This window comes from Engraulis encrasicolus, chromosome 6 (assembly GCF_034702125.1).
Source record: "Engraulis encrasicolus isolate BLACKSEA-1 chromosome 6, IST_EnEncr_1.0, whole genome shotgun sequence".
NCBI classification, from domain to species: Eukaryota; Metazoa; Chordata; class Actinopteri; order Clupeiformes; family Engraulidae; genus Engraulis; species Engraulis encrasicolus.
The window spans coordinates 21794581-21814580 of NC_085862.1; the positions used below are offsets into that span (position 1 = coordinate 21794581).

Consider the following 20000-nt stretch of genomic DNA (forward strand, 5'->3'; position numbering starts at 1 on the left):
AGTATTAACACACAAAAAAAGTCAACATAACAAACAGCGGTTTCCGTGATGAATTGCATTTGGGCAGTTGGTAAACTGATGACACACAGCAACCGTCATTTCCGTTAACTGTATCAGACAGAACGTAATTTGCACCTTCACCCTCAACTTTTCCCTTCTCTCTGAGGGCAGACAGTGCACTCAATCTCAGTACACAGTGCACAGTGCGTAGTTTGGAACAGACTAGAACAGTCTTGCTGAACGCTATCATTACACAAGGGAACTCAGAGCAGGAACACTAGGCCTGGCACTACACAGAGATGCAGAGGGCCTCACAGTGAAAAAAGTGATAGGCCCGACTGTCAAGTGAACAGTGAAAAAACCTCCGCACATCATCTTAGAAATAGCAAGGAGAACCTGGCTGTGAAAATCTCTTATTATGACACTGTTTATTTTAGATACACTATTTTCAGTACAGCACAACACATTAATGTCAAACTCTACCACAAGTATTGTGTCAACACAATACAGATGTATTTTTTGTCAGGGCTACTCAGAATCCATTATTTAACGTCAATGCCTAATTACTCATTAAAGTGTTCTTAGGTTGCCCACCCTCACCCTCACCCTATCTGCCCTGCAGTCACAAAGCCTATTTATGACGATGTGATCGTATGTTACTACAACTATCACAACTGCCCACTCCTTCAACAGTTTCCTCTGTGGTTTATACCTCACTGTTGCAACAAAACTTTCACAAAATGTCTGTCCCACCAGCCTTCCAGTGAACTGAGTGTTTGGCTAAGACTTAGCTTCCTCCCCCCTGCTGTACTGGAGAATTTGAACATTACAGCAATCTGCGCTTCTGAGGAAATCCGTGTGCCCGTCTGTCCGCCCCAGTGTGTTGCACAGCTTTGGCAGAAGCTGGAACTGACACACCATGGACCAATCAGCTTGAGGTTAAAGGTTAGAGATGATGGGACCGACCAATCAGCTTTGCCAGGACAGACCAATCAGGCGTAATGAAGGTGGCATCTCAATCAGCTTGTGTCCATTCTGTGTACTTGTGCCATCCTGCCTCGGTGTCGTCCTGCTTCCGTGCAATTACGTTTCCCAGCTGTCATCCTAGGCAGAGCAACCTATCCCCATTTAACATCTCGGTTACAAATGAAAAAAAGGCCATTGAATTTTGCTTTTGCTTTTGAATAAACTTCAATCATCAATGCGGTCTTGCCTTGCATCGCGAGGCCACAAGCAAAAGGAGAGGATGGGAGGAGCCAGTTTGAAATGGAACCAGTGTGTGCTTACAGTTTGCTGAGGTGATTTGCAGTTCACTGTTGTTTTTGAGTGTGTACTGTACCTGTAGATACTCACACTCTCTCCTTCACATTGGACTCTATTTAAGCTTGCGACAGTGTTGGACGGTTGACTGTGGTGTTGCTGTTGTGTATGTGTAGCTGAGCGTTTCTCTGTCAATGTTCTCTATCTCCAGCTTGTGGCGGTGTGTGTGTGCCAGGATTGGAAATAAACACCCGTCCATCCACCAAGGACGGGTACATTTCAGGGCCTACTGGTAAATTGTTCAACCCACCAGTCACTTTCACTGGTGAAAATAGCTAGTGACTGGTAGATTTTAAAATCTACCTGCCACAGTGACTGGTGGGGAAAAAAAATCAAGCTCCACCCCTGGTGTGTGCGTGTCTGAGTGTGTGTGTGTGAGTGTGCCTATGGGGGTGTGTGTGTGTGTGTGTGTGTGTGTGTGAGCACGCACGCACGTCTGAGTGTAGGTGTGTGTGCAGCTACCTTGCACTCTCTCTCGGCCAGCTTGCGCTTGACGTCCTGCAGCTGTCCGTGCAGCTCCTTGTTCTGGCCCGTCAGACCCTCCACACGCACCTCCTGCGCCCGAGACTCCTGCTCCGCCCGCCGCAGCTGGTTGCTATGGATCTGGTTCTGTTCCCATGGAAACGCAAACACACAGAAACATGGTGCGACTGAAACTCACCGAGAAATGTTCAGCATCAGAAAGAGTTGACTCATTGTGCTAGACTGCAGTCACTAGGGTTGTATGAATATACGATTAACTGCCACACCAAAAAGCCAGCAAGTCAGAATCGACTTATGTTTTTATATAGAAATTTTCACTGTTTGGTTACGATATCACCAGAGGCCGTCAACATTTAGTCATTTACAGACAAGAGGATAATAATCACACGGGTAGATACAGTAGATGGATTTCAAACCAATAGTCTGACTTGTGATTTGGACACACTTCCTCATTCAAAGCCTTCTGTTTATTTTCCTGGCTATTTACAGTACATTGTAGATTTTCGGAGGGCATCAAAATCTGGAGTTCTGTGCTGCTTAATAAAAAAGATAAATTCTAGCAGTTTTCCAACAGAGACATCAGTTGTCTATCCACGCCTGGCGTCAATACGGCATAACTGATGGTCCCCAGGTTTCAACAAGCTTATTTCTTGTCTATTTTCACGTAAAAACACCCAGTCAAGTAAATTAACTGATATTTTTCATTAAGCACGTAATTCTATGTTTGTGCAAAATTTTGATGCCCCCCCCAAAAATCTACAATGCACTGTAAAAAAGCAGGAAAATAAAGAGAAGGCACTGGATGAGAAAGTGTGTCCACATTTTTAGCCTATACTGTATGTACAGGTTGGTATGATTAAATACAAAACCACGATTAAAGGGAATCAGACCCATTTTCTGTCTATGACTAAATTAAATGGTTAACTCTGCACCATGTCATTGGAGTATTGTCAAGAATGAGGTTTGTGTGTGCGCGCGTGTATCAGCTCCTAGATGCAATAGTGTACAAAGCCGTTGATGCTCTCAGATCTCTGCTTCCCTCTACTGGCCGTGGCCCTGCATGCCAAGTGAAGGTGAGCAGCAGAAGGGGAAGAGGACACTTCAGGCTCAATGAGTTGGCGTTTCATTCAGCTCAGCATTTGTTCAGTGTGACTTTGTGCAAGACCAGTGCAAGACCTACGCAAGCCTACAGCACTGTGATATTCTGAAAATCTAAGTGCATGTACGTGCATGTACGCGTCAATGTTTTTGCAAAAAAACTTCAGAAAGCAAGAAGTTTCAGTGTGTTGTTAAGGCTGATCACCATGAGACAACACATTTTTGGACTGCAAGTATCAGCAGACAAATTTGTTAACATATGGTTCTGGACTAAAAGTTTCGGGACATTATTTGTTTACTTGGTGCAATGATGGTTTCAGACTTTTAGACATGCTGAGAGAGCAGAGATATTTTTAGTATCTTCTAGTGTCAATGTATTTTAGTACACTGTTTGTTCACGCAATACTGATACTGCTGCACCAAACCAACAGCAGTAGAGAGGGACTGGGCTTTGGGAACAATTTGAGCCAGATGAATAAAACCCATACATGTGATTACACACTGCTGTAGGAAGTAAAAGAAATTGAAAAGTTAAGGTGCTGGAAACACTGATTCATTGATGCTGAGGTGCATGTTACTCCACAAACATAATCTAGCAGTGGAAAATGTTCTCAATTCAGCTTAAGATGTATCAATTGCATGCATGTGACGTATCTATTCTGAGTGTGTGTGGCGCTGTAAGAAGAAACGCTGGACATGTGTCTGCAGTTCACATTGATGAAGGAGATTAGGCAGACTGAGCTGAGCCATCCTGTTGGCTTGGTGGAAACCGCTCAAGCAGTTGCAGCCAGATTAGGGTTAGGGTTAGAGTGTTAGGGTCTAAATTTGGGCAAATTTGTTGTTATTTTATTAATAATAATAATAACAATAATAATAATAATAATAAACAATAATAATACACTGTTCTTGCTTAGTGATGGTGGATATTGGTCAGGTATGTTGGTGCAAGGTCGTTGAGGGCCTAGTACGGGATGGGATTCTAATTTAAAATAATCAATGTTGTGGCATTGCATAGTCGCCATTGGGCTACAGACAGCATATATACCATGTTGTGTGAATACTTCTTCCCAGACTAGACAAGATAGAAACTGAACCAGCCACTGTCAAAAAAAATGGTGAGCCTCTCCAGCCCCTCAAACAGTGCTTCTGCTTTTGATGTTGTTTTGTTTGTAGCTGTTGTCCTGAATAAGGTTGTCAAGTCAAGCTGAAGCAATTCCCACTTGTGTACAGTGTGTAGCAGCTGTGACAGAGACTGAATATGTGTTGTGTTGTACTGTCCACGGCTGTCACACATTGCCAGTTTGCGATCACATTAGCGTAACAACACCTGTGAAGTCATCCCTCATCATTCGAAATAAGAACAATTCAGAATCAGGAAGTGGGATGCCTGTTGTCTGAGAGACTGGTGTGTGTGTGTGTGTGTGTGTGTGTGTGTGTGTTTGTGTGTGTGTGTGTGTGTGTGTGTGTGTGTGTGTTTGTGTATGTATGTACCTGTGTCTCCAGCTCCAGCATCCTCTGCCGTGTCTCCCTGAGTTCGGCCTGTGCTTCGGCTTCTCGTAGTCGTACGCTCATCAGCTCGTCCTGCAGCTCGCTCACCGTGTTCTTGCGGGGGCTGTCCTTCCACCGGCCCGCCGTCCGCGCCAGGTGCCTCTGTAGTACACACACAAACACAGTGTTTAAATGCTACCTCACTTTACTTTCACTTCTCAAGTATGTTTTTTAATGACATATTTTGTGCATCGGTGAAAATGGAAGCATATGACCAGGATACATTTTGCTGTGTGTGAGTGTGAGTGTGAGTGTGAGTGTGTGTGTGAGTGTGTGAGTGTGTGAGTGTGTGAGTGTGTGAGTGTGTGAGTGTGTGAGTGTGTGAGTGTGTGAGTGTGTGAGTGTGTGAGTGAGTGAGTGAGTGAGTGAGTGAGTGAGTGAGTGAGTGAGTGAGTGAGTGAGTGAGTGAGTGAGTGAGTGAGTGAGTGAGTGAGTGAGTGAGTGAGTGAGTGAGTGAGTGAGTGAGTGAGTGAGTGAGTGAGTGAGTGAGTGAGTGAGTGAGTGAGTGAGTGAGTGAGTGAGTGAGTGAGTGAGTGAGTGAGTGAGTGAGTGAGTGAGTGAGTGAGTGAGTGAGCGAGCGAGCGAGCGAGCGAGCGAGCGAGCGAGCGAGCGAGCGAGCGAGCGAGAGAGAGAGAGAGAGAGAGAGAGAGAGTGAGAGTGTGTGTGTGTGTGTGTGCAATACTAACCTGCCAGTGTTCCTCCAGGCCCCTGACTTGGTGCCGGAGCTCCTTGACTCCCTGGATGGCCTCGGCCTCCCGCAGCTTCACAGCAATCAGCTCCTCCTGCAGCTGGACCACGTTATTCTCCTCCGGCAACGAGGTGTTCCTCTGAAACACGCACGCACGCATGCATGCACGCGCACACGCACACACACACACACACACACACACACACACACACACACACACACACACACACACACACACACACACACACACACACACACACACACACACACACACACGTCAGTTGGGGCTTGTGCCAGGTCTTATGCATGTGCGCAGAATGGAAACACAAATGCACACACACTCATAGGCTTCATATGCACTCCCGCCCCCAGATGTCCTGTCCACTAAATGCATTCACATGCACACATGCAAATGCACGTCCACCTACGCACACATGCACACACGCGCTTTCATGCCAGTAGTGTCGTGGCTTGGCTTGTTTGTGATTGGATAGCAGTGATTTAAGGGCTCTATCACGTTGTGGTTGAAATGAAAGTGCAAGTGACTGGTGTGGAGTGGTGTTTATGGCACCCGCTAAACCAGAGGCTCTGCCACCACTAACTACAGCAGTGTTTCTCAACTGGTGGGTCGCGACCCAAAAGTGGGTCGCGGAGGGGTCATGGGTGGGTCGCAGAGCCATGGTGTAAAAAAAAAAAAACGTAATTCATTGATTCGCTAAAAAACCCCACAAAAAAAACATCCAACTTCTCCTGCAACAATTTACAACTTTTATTTTGATAAGCGATTGAACTTGTGCCATCTGGCGTCATAGATAAATGTCAGAATGTTTATGCGAGATAGTAGCGTGCAACCAGTCATTCGAGTGTCGCTAAAAAATATTGGGTCGCGACCGAATGAGATTCGAAAATGGTGGGTTCCAAGACTGTTCCAGTTGAGAACCATTGAACTACAGTACATGCAGCAGGACTTGATGCAAGCAATCAACCCATTAGAGCTACGGTTCATGTGCAATGACACTCCACAGAAAGTACAGATGCATAAGATTGCAACACCACACATCGTACACACCACTGTCATAATCGTGCCAATCTGCATGTAGCCATCATTGGTATTGGTACATTATGGCAACAGAGTGATCACTAAATATGCTGTGAAAGGGGAAGTATTTTGTGTAGGAGTGCTGTGCATTGTAATACACAAAAGTACATTGTTTGGAGAAAGAAGACACATAATTGGGGAATATGGGTGCAAGTTTGAGAATGTGTTCGGGGAAAAGAGACAGCATGTTTGTGTGTGTTTTGGGGAGAGGAGAGCATGCTTGTGAAAAAAGGTGCTTGTGTTTAGGGGGTCCCACCTTCTGTGTGTGTGTGTGTGTGTGTGTGTGTGTGTGTGTGTGTGTGTGTGTGTGTGTGTGTGTGTGTGTGTTCTCACCTTCTCTATGTCGAGGATCTTGTCCTGCATCTCCTTTAGGGCGCACTGAGACTCGGCCTCCTTCAGCCGCGCCTGCACCAACTCCCTCTCCAGCTGCAGGATGGTGTCCTCAGAGTAGCGACAACCCCCCTTCTGATGGAGAGAGAGAGAGAGAGAGAGAGAGAGAGAGAGAGAGAGAGGGGGGGAGAGAGAGAGAGAGAGAGAGAGAGAGAGAGAGAGAGGGGGAGAGAGAGAGAGAGAGAAAGAGAAAGAAAGAGAGAGGGGGCAGAGAGAGACGTGGAAGGGAATGAGAGAAAGGAAGACATTTCACACATTTTATAGTGAAGCACAGAATCACACTTCCTTCATCGCCGTTTCCCATACAAACACAATTCTCAATAGAGCAGTCTGTTCAAACACATGCACTCAAACTAACACACACACACACACACACAGGCAAAGAGATGCGCGCACGCACTCGCGCATGCACACATACACTTTCTCTCTCTATAGCAGCATTATCTCTCCTCAGTCTCCTGCATTCATAGTTCATGTACTGCACACTGCATAGTAAACACTGGATAACGCAGCCCCACTGCACATCATCATCTTGCACAGGAGTGTGTGTGTGTGTACACAGTGAGTGTGTGTGTGTGTGTTTTTCCACGTGTGTAATGGAGGGTCCATCTCCCAACACGAGTCAGACGACGTGTTCCATTATGTTAAACAGCTGCTTAAACACCCTCTCCACTCGCTGACAACCAACACATTACGCTGTGAACGATCCTCACAGCCACAGCATATCAATACTTAAAGAGCGCATTTATTCCGCCCCAATGCCATGATGTGACGCCCGCGGGCTCTCATCACTACAGCTCATCACATATTCATGAGGGCCGTATGCATGGCAACAAGATGGAACAAACGTCTGCATGTATGGCATGACAATGGGACAGATCTCCATATGCATGATGACAACAAGGCAGGACAAATGTCCATTTGCAATGGAACCAGCTGGAACAAATGCCTGAATGCACGGTAACAAGACAGCACCTGCCGTGCCACACTGCTGTGTTTTTATATCGCCCATTTATATTGCCCATCAGTAACTACTTTATGCAAACACTGAGTAGAATGCCTTTAAAAAAAAAGCACACCTTCAATTCAAATATATTGCAGCTACAGTATAACACGAGTAATGCTAATATGCACGCAGTGCACTTTGCAAATGATTCAGTCACAAGACAAAGGAGGTTTCCGGTCCATTTTCCGGATGGATGAATATGTGATAGCGGACCTTTAGATTTGCAAGGCTGGGAAGTCAGTCGTGTAATAGGCTGTAGGGGTTTCGGAAGTTGGCTGCTGAGAAGGAAATGGTGGATGTGAGGTGTATGACTTGGCGGAAAAAAACAAGAACTCTGATCATGGAGTTATGCAGCAATGGTCACACCGAGAGAACATCAGTTGCTGAGCAACACACGTTTGGTCATGGTCATGATAGAACATTTTAAAAAATGTCCTTAAAAATATTCCACAGACAATTTCTACTGACCTCACTAAACAACATAAATCTGCAGTCCAAAAGCTGCCTAAACATGCCTCATGAGAATAAAACCTTTCAACAGCAACATAGAAGTTGAGAAACTTCTCCTAAACCGCAAGTCATTCTCTTGCATATTAACTGTAGTTAGGAGGCCAACAGAAGCTTTGATATCCACAGTGTTCAGATCAACCTAAATAACATGACAAATCAATCCCCAAACAAAGTTCTGGGACAACCCCCACTCTTGTTGCATATTGAGTGTGCTATGGAACTACTGATGCCTTCCTCTGTTTGTACTGAAAGCATGCACAGATCAAGTACAAGCGTCTTTCCACAGACACAAGTGTGAGAGTGTTGGATTCTTTTTCCTGTTTCGTCCAGGGACAAAGCCAAACATAAAATGCCAAAGCCAAACATAAAATGGAGTCAAAGTAATCCAAAATAACTGGCTCCAGAGTTAATGGGACCTTTTCATGTGACGTCAGATAGCTTTGAACCCTGAACATTTCAATGCATTTGAAGAAGGAATAAGTTGCAAGGGTGGCATACACATAAACACAGACACCATATTTTTTTGCTTTAAACCAGGTAGTCGTTAATCTTGCTTCCTTTCAAAACGGAACTTGTCTGACTGCACAGTGAAAAGGGCTAATACCCATTCTTTTACACCTTTGGCATTTCCAACATCTCCAGATGTGCGCTCTGTGTGCAATATGTCCACCAGGCCTGCAGGTGGCACTATGCGATAGTGCTGCTGTTGCGGGTGCTGGATCTTACCCCTTGCAGCTGCTGGATGAGGTTGCGTGCCTGCTCCAGCTGAGCGCTGGCCTCCTCACTCTGCTGCTTGACCGTGGCCAGCTCCCTCTTCACCAGGTAGTTCTCCTCCGCCTCCTGCGCTCGAGTCACCTGGCCCTGCGGCCCACGGAGGAGATGTGGAGGAGGAGGAGGAGGAGGTGGTGGTGGTGGTGGAGGTGGAGGGGAGAAGGAGGAGAGGAGGAGCGATGCATGGACGGATGGAGGGAGGAGATGGCCAGCCGAGGAGTGGGAGAGGAGAGACGTCAGACGTGTGGACGTGAGTGTGTGTGTGGGGAGGAGAGTGTGTTTGAGCATGTGTGCATGTGTGTGCGCGTGCGTGTGTGCACGTGAGTGGGGTTGTATGTAGACAGTGGAGTTTTGGGTAGTAATGATAGGATGAGATGTGGGCGATGGACGAGGTTGAAATATGTTCAAAAAACAAACATTTTCTTTTACAAAAGACAAGCAAAGACTTCTGTAGTACAAGTGAAGTGGGGAAACAGGCCACTGGTTTCTTGCTTGCTTTATAAAGCCTTTTCTTGCCTCCGGGCAGAAAAAAGGGGGTATTCTCCCTCTGGCCAGCCAGGTAAGATTTCATGCATCCAAAATTTTGGGGCATGCAGTTAATTAAGACTTTGGCAGGGTGAGCTGGTGTCCTTGTGCCCAAAATCTGGTGACCTTTAACCCCTGACCTCGTGACCACATCATGCATGAAGGTCACATGACAACTCAAGTTTGGCAAAGTCAGGAAGTACATCCTCTGTGATATTTATTCATTCGGTTATGCAGTGACTGTGGGCATGCAGATTTGTGGCAAGCAAACACAGAAACAGATAATATTGAATAGGGAGACAACATGGAAGACAGGAGAAGGTTAGATGAGAGAAGACGACAGGTTTGAGAGAGTGAAGTGAACTGAAAAAGCAGAGGTTTATATACCTGGATCAATCTATCTGCCAGTGCGGCGCTTTCCTAAAAACAAAAAAGAAGAGAAAAGAGAAATCCACACGAGACAGCAGGAGAGAAAGAGAAAGTGTACACACTTAAAACAGGAGAAAAAAAGATACACACCAAGACAACAAACAACAACAGATTTCAATTTATTTGACACAAACAACTGCAGTATGTTCCTCCATCTACTCCCCTCTTGTTCAGCGCCATGTCTGATTGACTGTCTGTCTGATTGACCTTTTAAGGCAGAAATCTAAGCACCATCTTATGAAGAAAACGGAAATTTCAAACGGTCAAGCTGGGGAGGAGTAGATAAGGGAACATCTTCTGAAGACAGTGACCTCGGACAACACAGCAGAGTGAGGATGTGTGTGTGTGTGTGTGCGTGTGTGCGTGTGTGTGTGTGTGGTTGTGTGTGTGTGTGCGTGCGTGTGCGTGTGCGTGTGTGTGTGTGTGTGTGTGTGGTTGTGTGTGTGTGCATGTGAGAGAGAAGGAAGGTGCAGCAGTGACTCAGTAAAAAAGTCAAACATCCAAAAAAGAGGTGTGACAGTTGTGTGCTGGACAAACAAGTGAACGAGGAAACGAGTGGTGTTAGTAAGGAGAAGAGGACTGAGAGGTCAGTCGACTGGAATTGTGAGTTTGCTGTGTTTTAGGAGGCATGGAATCACAAGGCTAGAGGCTGTTTTGGTGACACCTCGAGAGGCTGTTTTGGTGGCCATGCTGGTCGCTGGGCAACATGTCACTCTCCAGAGTGGTTAGGCTCCATGGGGGTTAGGCTGTGTGGCAGGTCTCCTCATGCAGTTTGGTTAGAGCGCGAATGGTTAACACGTCGGGATGATTGGCAGGGTGTAGCGGCGGTGATGTTGGTGACGGTGGTGATGTGTGAAGCTGCCAGTGGAACATGCCATGGTGATGCTGATGATGTGTTAGGGCCATGCACATGACAGCTGTGAGAACAGAAACCTGAGGCCCCCACTTCCAGTTTGGAGCTGATGCATTATGGGAATAAATCATGCGAGTGAAAGCTGGAGTCAAATGTTACCAGGGCAACGATTGTCCCTGTCAGAAAGGGTTACCAGGGAAAGACTCATGTCATTGTTACCAAGCAATGCACGTCGCTCTCAAAGTGTTACCAGCAGGCAGTGCTCATGCATGTCAGTAATGGTGAGGATGAGTATGCAGCAGGAGGTCGGCCAATGGCATGCAGCGCAGTGATCACATGATTACGGCAGCAACTTCCTCATAGGAATCACACAATCAGTTCAAGCTCAACGCATACAAGCAGTCTCAGTTGACACTGGACAACACTCTGAACTCACACTGAATATATACCACTCACATACCCAATGAACTACTGACAGAAAGTGAAGAATTTGAGAAGCTATTGTGTACATACTGTCAGCTGACAAGTGAGCAGATACGATCTTCCATTTGCAAACAGCCTCGCTTAACTAACCATCATTTCTGTGCCAATGATATAAAGACAACACTTCCATCTTTGAAGCATCAGCATCAAAAACACATGCATACTCTTTAGCTGACCTGTCTCTCAAACTCATAACCATTTAAGCACCATTGATTTTGGAATGTTGCCACAATTTCATCAATACTCTGGAAACCGATACGTTCTTTACTCGCACACGCACACTCGCGCGCACACGCACACTCGCGCGCACGCACACACACACACACACACGCACACGCACACGCACACGCATGCACACGCACACCCACACACGAGTGGCTTAATACCCAAAGCATTCTGCATTGTTACACATTCAGAGCTTGTGCCAATTAAGTCGGATGTGAAAGTGATGAGCAGGGGTGGTGTAAGTGTTTGTGTATAGAGTGGAGAGTGGGTGTAGCAGATCGAATGCAGTGCAGTGCAGTGTGTTGCCATGCAGTGGATTGTTGAGTCGGTCAATGGATGAACCCTGATTTGATTCAATCAAACCCTCCGGTAACACTGTCGGTAATAACAGTCGCTAAAAAGCTTTAGAAACTTTGTAAATAATGAACTAATAAATCAACAAAACATTTACAAATATTTGTAAATGAGTGAGAAATACTATGTTAACACAACAGACACATCACAGCTGCAGCAGTCTTGGAAGTTTGTTCTCCAAAGACCAAAAAGATGAAGCCACTGAATATAGAGGTGGCCGGCAGGCAAACAAACAGCAAACTCATCCAGCAGGAGCAGATTCCCACTCTGTAGGTTGGTTCTTACTCATTTACAAAAACATGTCATGTTCTTTAATTAGATAATTGAAGTATGTTGCTTAAGTGTTAATAAAGCTTTTTAAGGGACTGTTCTAACTCTAACCCTAATGCACGATGGAGGAAGGCTGAAGAGGAGCGTTTGATGGGCTCAGCTACTCTGCGGTTGGATGACCTGGATGATTGAGGTTTTCGGTCTCCTCTACCTCTTTTGCTGCCACTTTTTGTGTTTTTTGTAGAGGCTTTTTCTTCCCCCTATCCACCTACTATCCCCACCTGAGTGAAGGCTGTCTAGAGTCCAGTTACTTGTCCCCTCCTCCTTCTCTGTGGGTGTACCTACCTTCTCTAGCGTGTCAATCCTCTGCTTTAGAAGACGGTTCTCTGTCCGTAGCCTCTGTGGTGGACAAGCAATTGAAAAAACACTCATTAAAAGGGATCCAATGCACACAAACACATACCAACACAAAAGATAGATTTCCGTTTCCCTTGTCACAAGATGTCCAGGTAATTGCGTGGTCTGGTATACAGCTGTGATGGAGTTTATGGAGTACGCAAGTGTGTGTATTTGTGTATGTGTTGTGCAGTCCTACCTTGATTTCCACCTGTTCCTCCATCTCCTTGGTCTTAATGGTAGTGTACTCCTTCTCCAGCCTGGGGACACAGTAGCACAGTAGCATGTTCATCACACACTACACACAGCACACCCACAACATACTGCAGTTACAGTATATATACATAACACAATATCATAGCAGGGGAGGGAAACGCAGGACACGGCACAGCATAACGGAGCATAAGGTTCAACACTTTCTATGTCAAAGTATCCAATGACCCACAAGCAACACTAGAGCCTTGTACTCAACTGAGCTGAGGCAAGCCAATCGATCGTCACTCTAACACTAATGACTGTGATCAATGCTGCTGCTGTACACTCTGTTCAAGTGTCTCTAAAATGGATGACTACATGTGGACACACTCATTCACTCCATGTTGTTTTCTTATCCTCTCTTTTCTCTCTTTTTCTATTCTCTTCTCTCTGCCTGTTCTGCCTCCTTGTCAGCAGGGGCCATAATTAAGAGCTTGAGTGCCAAGACAGCAGCTAAATGACACACACTATGAACAAAGGCAGAGAGAGAGAGAGAGAGAGAGAGAGAGAGAGAGAGAGAGAGAGAGAGAGAGAGAGAGAGAGAGAGAGAGAGAGAGAGAGAGAGAGAGAGAGAGAGAGAGAGAGAGAGAGAGAGAGAGAGAGAGAGAGAGAGATGGAATGTGAGGTGAGGTGAAGGGAGACATGGGGGCTGAAGACAGAGAAGAAAGGAGAGGGAAAGATTGAAGAAATATGGATGGATGAAGAGAGATGAAAAAAGACTAAAAGAGTAATGGAAAATGGACAAACAAAGAGATTGAAGAGATGAAAGGAGAGAGTGATAGGAAGAGAGGGAGAGGAGGAGAGAGTGAAGGACACAGAGGAGGGAAACTCACTTCTTCATTTTCTTGGCGTTGTACTTGACTTGGTAAGCAGCCGTGATGACTTTATCAGGGCCGCTCTCCAGCTGACCAGGAATGACCTTTTGAAAGTGCTACGGACGCACGCGCGCACACACACACACACACACGCACACGCACACGCACACACGCAAACACACACACACGTTTACTATGGAAATATATCACTGCACAACTTAAAGCAATACTAAGTCAACTTTAGGCTTGATGCTCCCCCTATGGACCACAATTAAATGTTCAACAGAGCCCTCAATGTGGATCTGGCATATGCCCATTTCAGCCATGTTTATCCCATACAGACCACTGGGACAGCCGTCCAGTAACGAGTCACCTAACCATCTACCGACTTAGGAGCACGAGTCATCAACATCAAAGACATCTGTAATTACTTGATGTAATATAAAAAATAAGCATTACTATGACCATATTATTTTGCTTCAAGACCACAGCAATTACCATCCACTACAGAGTCTCTGTGTGTGTGTGTGTGTGTGTGTGTGTGTGTGTGTGTGTGTGTGTGTGTGTGTGTGTGTGTGTGTGTGTGTGTGTGTGTGTGTGTGTGTGTGTGTGTGTGTGTGTGTGTGTGTGTGTGTGTGTGTGTGTGTGTCTTGTACCTGTAACATGCCCTCCATATCCAACTGGATGAGCTCCGTCTGGTTCATCTGCAGGATTGCCAAACCCACACGGAAAACTATCTCCAGACCCTACACACGCACACACATACGCAGACACAGACACACACGCAGACACAGACACACACAGAGACACACACAGAAACACACGCGCAGGCAAACACAAAAGAGTACACGTGTCAGAGGCTGGGCCTGGGAGCAGGTCCGGGTACTTGCAGTAACGCTAGATTAACACCAGAGGGCAGTGGTGGCTCATAATCTGACTGAGCCACACAGCAGAGAGCAGACAGAGTTGATGGCAGAAGAAGAACAGTCCTCAAGGCATCCAGCCATAGCTATAGATACACACATCAACCAACCCAGCATACACAAATAGGACACCAGTGGGAGTTCAGAGATGCTTAATCTTGTAAAATGATGTCATAAAATTGCAAGACATACAGGGAATAATGTATACTGTATATGCTATGTATTTCACCAACCCCCTTGTAAACACGCAAATGAGCATTTGGGTTTGAGGCCAAAGATACTGTAGCACAGAGTAAGTGGATTTAAAACAGATTACCCTGCCATCAAAAAGATACAGAGAATATATGTGACCGTGTGTATGCATGTGTGTGAGAGAAACACGTTTGAAGGAGTGTGTGACGAGCAGAGCAGAGCAGAACAGAACAATTAGGACAAGGTGTGTGTGTGTGTGTGTATGTGTGTGTGTGTGTGTGTGTGTGTGTGTGTGTGCGTGCGTGCGTGCGTGCGTGCGTGCGTGCGTGCGTGCGTGCGTGCGTGCGTGCGTGTTACCTCGGACATGAAGATGTCGAATATTCTGGTGGCCACAGGTAAGGGGAAGGAGGTGAGGAAGATGGTGAGGAACCAGGAGGAGGCGTACATGGAGGTGTGGAAGCTCTGGGCCTGGAAATGCAGATGCAGCTCGGGCAGGTGCTCCTGAGGGGACACACGGATACACACAGCTATCAGCACGGACATACACACACACACACACAGCACACAGCAGCGGTTATAGTCATTTGGGGGCCATGGGCGAAATATAGACATGGGCCCCTTTTTAATTAAATTAAATTTCATTTATTTTTGCTAGTATTTTCTATGGGGAGGCTGAGTGGTGGGGCCCCCTCCAGAGGGCAGTTTGCCTATTGGTAAAAGCGGCCCTGCATGCACATCAGCACACACACAGACTTAAATCAGAGATTCTTTAAGTATATAGGGATATGCCAACATAATAGGTTTCTATGGGCACCTAACGTGACAGGTTCCGGTCTGCCTAAAGGGGCGTGTCATAATGCTCCTAGCATTGAATAGAACAGTCCTTAGGTCTGCCTAGGTCTGCCTAAAGGGGGATTCCCCCCCCTCCCCCTTGCAATAACAGAACCCGGAAACAATGGGCCAATGGAACCTCTGTCTCTCTACTCTCTCTACTTAAATCATCAGCTAACATGCATGCGTGGACACACGCAAACACACAAGCACACGAACACATTACAATATTACATTACATTTGGCAGACGCTTTTATGCAAAGCGACTTACAATCGAGGACATGATCACAGCATACAACACTTGATCAAAAATATTACATTACATTGCATTTGGCAGACGCTTTTCTCCAAAGCGACACACGCTTACGACACAAACACACACACGCAATAACAACAAAATCAAGCAGTGATGAAGGAAAACACAGCATACAGAAGGAGACATAATACCATTATTCAAAGAGTTGAGAAAAGACAGAAAGACAAGAGACCATTAGATAAAGAAAAAACAGGACGTGAAAAAATAACTCAAAGGAAAAGAGGAGGAAACAGACATGTTTCGGTTTCACTGACTAGACTGGTGACCCATCTTTATACAGAGGACAGGCGTGTGATGGGAGATATTCATGTCTCCCATTTGCATAGAATCGTTAACTTGACAAAACCAGCTGTGTCAGCTGTGAGACACCACAAAAAACAGGATGCCCATCACAGCTAAGCCAGTTTTGACTATGCCTCAGGTCAGATTTTTAGATGGATCCTTGAGAGCAGTGGCTTCAGAAAACTGGCTTTGGTAAGGGGAAGGAAATGCCTTTCTCGCTTTATTGTATTACATAAAAAGAAGATGCTTTGCTCTTAATGGCGGTATTGCCGAGGTATGAAGGAGTCCTGCTCCATTTAACCTCTATCATGCAGTCCAAATGGCTTTGGTAAGCCCCTCTATACGTCGTGGTCAACATGTCACCAGTACAGTTACATTACATTACATTTAGCTGACACTTTTATCCAAAGTGACTTAGTTATTTACAGGGTATTGGTTACAGTCCCTGGAGCAATGTGGGGACAGGGGTCTTGGTCGGCACTTCAGTCATGGATGGAGGTGTAGGTAGAGGTAAGGGAGGGATTTGAATCTGCAACCCTCTGATCTTAAGACCATTTCCCTAACCATTAGGCCACGGTTGCCCTGATGTAGGCGGTCCTCACCTGTATCATGCACTCGAACTGGTACATGCAGAGTCCCAGCTCGGCCATGCTGGGCTTGAAGAGCTCCCTCAGCCTGTAGTCCTGCATCAGCTTCACAAACACACAGAACGCCTCCTCCTCTGGCATCTGAGAACACACACGCACACGCACAATTAGTAAATCAGCATAAACTTGTGCAAACACCCTCAACACTCACACTGGCAAGCATGCATGCATGAACACTCAGCAACCCTGATCAAAGCACATGTCACCAATCTGCTGTAGCGTTGTAAATGGACCATAACCCACATGGAAGTGTCTCCATTAAACAAATGTCAATTGCAGTAGCGAAAGCTATGGGCTATTCTCTCTCTCTGCACTTAATGGAACACACTGTCTGTCACAGTGACAGAGACACAGGCAGTCTGCGTGTGGGGAATTTTGCAGTTACATCATGCGAAATAGAAAGACCCCTCCACAGACGATCTAAATATCAACCACAGGGGACAAGAGATTAAATAAATGATGCTTGAATAATGTGGTGGTAAATGTTCATTTTACAAACTGATCAATGAGCCAAACAATACCAAGGGACAAGTCGACACGATATCTCAATTACAGTACGTAGTCAGTATTACCAGACATACACGCACGCACACACGCCAATAGGCTCCACATGTTGCTATTGAGCAGATGCTGAGTGTTGGATCAGCCGGCAAAGGGAACTGCTTTCTTCTTTGTTTACTGGGGTGCTAATGTGTGTGTGCTGAGGACAGATATATTTGTATGCCGTGATGTGTGTGTGTGTGTGTGTGTGTCCTATGTGTTGGCAGAGGACGCGCTCAACTTCTTGGAAAAACTAAAGTCTTTGGGTGCGAGATAAAAAGCGTCAACTTAACTCAACTGTGTCCTATGTGCCCATGTCCTGTCGTGTGTTTCTGAGTTTTTGATATCTGGAGTATGTACGATGTGTGTGTGTGTGTGTGTGTGTGTGTGTGTGTGTGTGTGTGTGTGTGTGTGTGTGTGTGTGTGTGTGTGTGTGTGTGTGAGTGTGAGTGTGTGTGTGTGTGTGCCCATAATCTGTCAGACTGTGTGCACATGGTGTGTTTGTGTGTGTGTGTGAGTGTCTATATTACCTGCATGAGCAGTAGACCCACGATGAAAGCGCTGCCCTGGCAGTAACCGACCTCTCGGTCCACTAGAGAGTAGGCCTGCAAAACAGGAAATGATCAGGAGTCAGTAGCTAACCAGATATGAATCTCGCACGCACGCACGCACGCACGCACGCACGCACGCACGCACGCACGCACGCACGCACGCACACACGCACACACACACACACACACACACACACACACACTACACTTACATGTACACACCAGCCTTACTCTCATGGACCCTCAAAACTATTCAAATGACCCTCTGTCTGAAGACATTGGGGGTCAGCGGTAGACAGAAAGGGAAGGTAATAGATATAAGAAATAGAAATAGGGAGAGAAAGGGAGAGAGAGAGACGTGGGGAGTGGTCAGACAAAGGGAGACAGAGCCATAGAAGGAAAGAAAATAAAAGCAGTGAGTCTCTTCTTTCTCTCCTCCTCCCCATGTTTAGCTAGGAGAAGAGACACTGCCACGTAGCTGCTACCCTGGAGCACTTCAGCCCTTTATGTCACCCCATGTCACCAACACTGCAGCAGAGACACTTGGTTACGTGGCGCTATTCCGACGTTAATGTCTATTGTCGGAATACCGACACGTTTTCCACCGTCCGCCGCTATTCCTACATGCCGCTATTCCGACATCCCTATCCCTAACCCTGGGGATGAAAAGTGTCGGAATAGCGGCATGTCGGAATAGCGGTTGCACCCCGAGACACTTGGCCTGGCTTTAGCTTGCCTTGTGGTTACAGAGAGAGCAAAGAGGCTGTTGCTGGTAGGGGGCAGAGCCAAATTGGAGTGCTTGTGGTGCAGATAAGAGAGTGAAAAATGGGGAACCAGAAGAGAGGTAGAAACTAGAAAGGTAAAATGACATGATGTACGCCTACCACAGAAGAGAAGGCCGCAGAATAGTGCAGCATTGGCAAGTAGCCAACAAGCAACTACACATAAATCGGAAAAACACAGCAAAACCTGTGAACCTCTACTACGCTCTTGCGGCTTACACTCTCTCTGTCTCACTCAGAGTGTTGGGTTGTGTGGGTTTGAGCCAAACTTGCAGGGTGTAAAGCCAAAAGTGCAGGGTGTTTGTTTGCGTGGGAGAGAGAGGAAAGCCTATGCTTTTACTGTCTCTTCTCAAAATGACACAGAAACATTTTTTTTTTGCTGGCGAGTATTGAGTGGGCAGAAGGAAGTAGCGCCGTACAATGCTACTGTTAAAGCAGACAGACACACACAACCGCATCAACAATCAATACAAGGCCTGCTCACGATGGAGCAAATGTCAGTGCAACAGCAGCTACGGTGAGCCAGCCATGCTCCTGCTCTGCTGAGCCAAGTGTGAGGAGATTTAACACCTCTGAGAACTTAGCGCGTTAAGCCTCCAGTTTGCCCTAAAAGCCCAGCTAATACCTTCTTGATTCATGATTCTTTGAGATGCTTTGTGATTTGGGATTCAGGCGGGTGTGCTAATAATAGCACTGCTTGTTAATATTGTAAGCAGAGGGAGTTGTAAACACAGGAGGTAATTAAAGGTTCTGACAACAACCTTCTTTCCCCACATTGAAAACAACACACCTATTGCTACATACTTAATCTCTTTTGAAGTTCCAGGTGTTATTCACATATTTCTCTCATTCTTGGCAATTTCACATTCCTGACCCCTTGCATGGGCCTTTTTTTTAAGTAGAGGATGGAGCACACTTCAGCTTAGTTTTTACATTTATTTTACCGGGTGTTTGCACAGAATAAATGTAAAAAACTAAGCCGCACTGTGCTCCAGCCTCTACTTTCAAGTGATATTTGTCCCACTATGATGCATAGAGTCCTAAATGCCCTTTAATAGACCTGCCTCAAGATCTCCCTGGTCACCTCTGCGCCTGTCTGTCTCACCTTCATGACGTTGAAGAGCACCTCCTGCCCCAAGCTGTCCTTCTCCTTGAAGAACTGGTGCTCGGGGTACGTGCGGGCGATGTCTCTGCGGATGAGCTTCTCGCAGGGCGAGGTCATCTTGAGCAGCTCTGAGTACTGGTCCTTGATCGGCATGTTCTGGGCGTTACACAGCAGCTGCCACACGATGCCCCGGAAGTGGTGGGGCACGCCCTTACGCACCAGGTCCTGTGGAGAGACACACACACGCGCAGCACAGTTAGCGCGGGAGTTGGGACATGACAGACTTACACACAGGCAGACAGACAGACAGGC

At 46.3% G+C, this 20000-nt stretch overlaps 1 protein-coding gene across 1 annotated transcript in view; it reads right to left on the reverse strand.

Annotated features, from left to right (window-relative positions):
* evi5b (ecotropic viral integration site 5b) overlaps positions 1–20000 on the reverse strand; it is a 116354-nt gene that overhangs the window by 26880 nt on the left and 69474 nt on the right. The window contains exons 5-18 of the mRNA XM_063200919.1: positions 19689–19913; positions 17781–17855; positions 16666–16791; positions 14991–15134; positions 14175–14264; positions 13537–13634; positions 12648–12708; positions 12398–12451; positions 9826–9858; positions 8869–9003; positions 6570–6701; positions 5136–5276; positions 4393–4551; positions 1783–1929 (exon numbers count right to left, since the gene is read on the reverse strand). Of these exons, the coding sequence (XP_063056989.1) occupies positions 1783–1929; positions 4393–4551; positions 5136–5276; positions 6570–6701; positions 8869–9003; positions 9826–9858; positions 12398–12451; positions 12648–12708; positions 13537–13634; positions 14175–14264; positions 14991–15134; positions 16666–16791; positions 17781–17855; positions 19689–19913 (1620 nt within the window). The remainder of the gene's footprint in view (positions 1–1782; positions 1930–4392; positions 4552–5135; positions 5277–6569; positions 6702–8868; positions 9004–9825; positions 9859–12397; positions 12452–12647; positions 12709–13536; positions 13635–14174; positions 14265–14990; positions 15135–16665; positions 16792–17780; positions 17856–19688; positions 19914–20000) is intronic.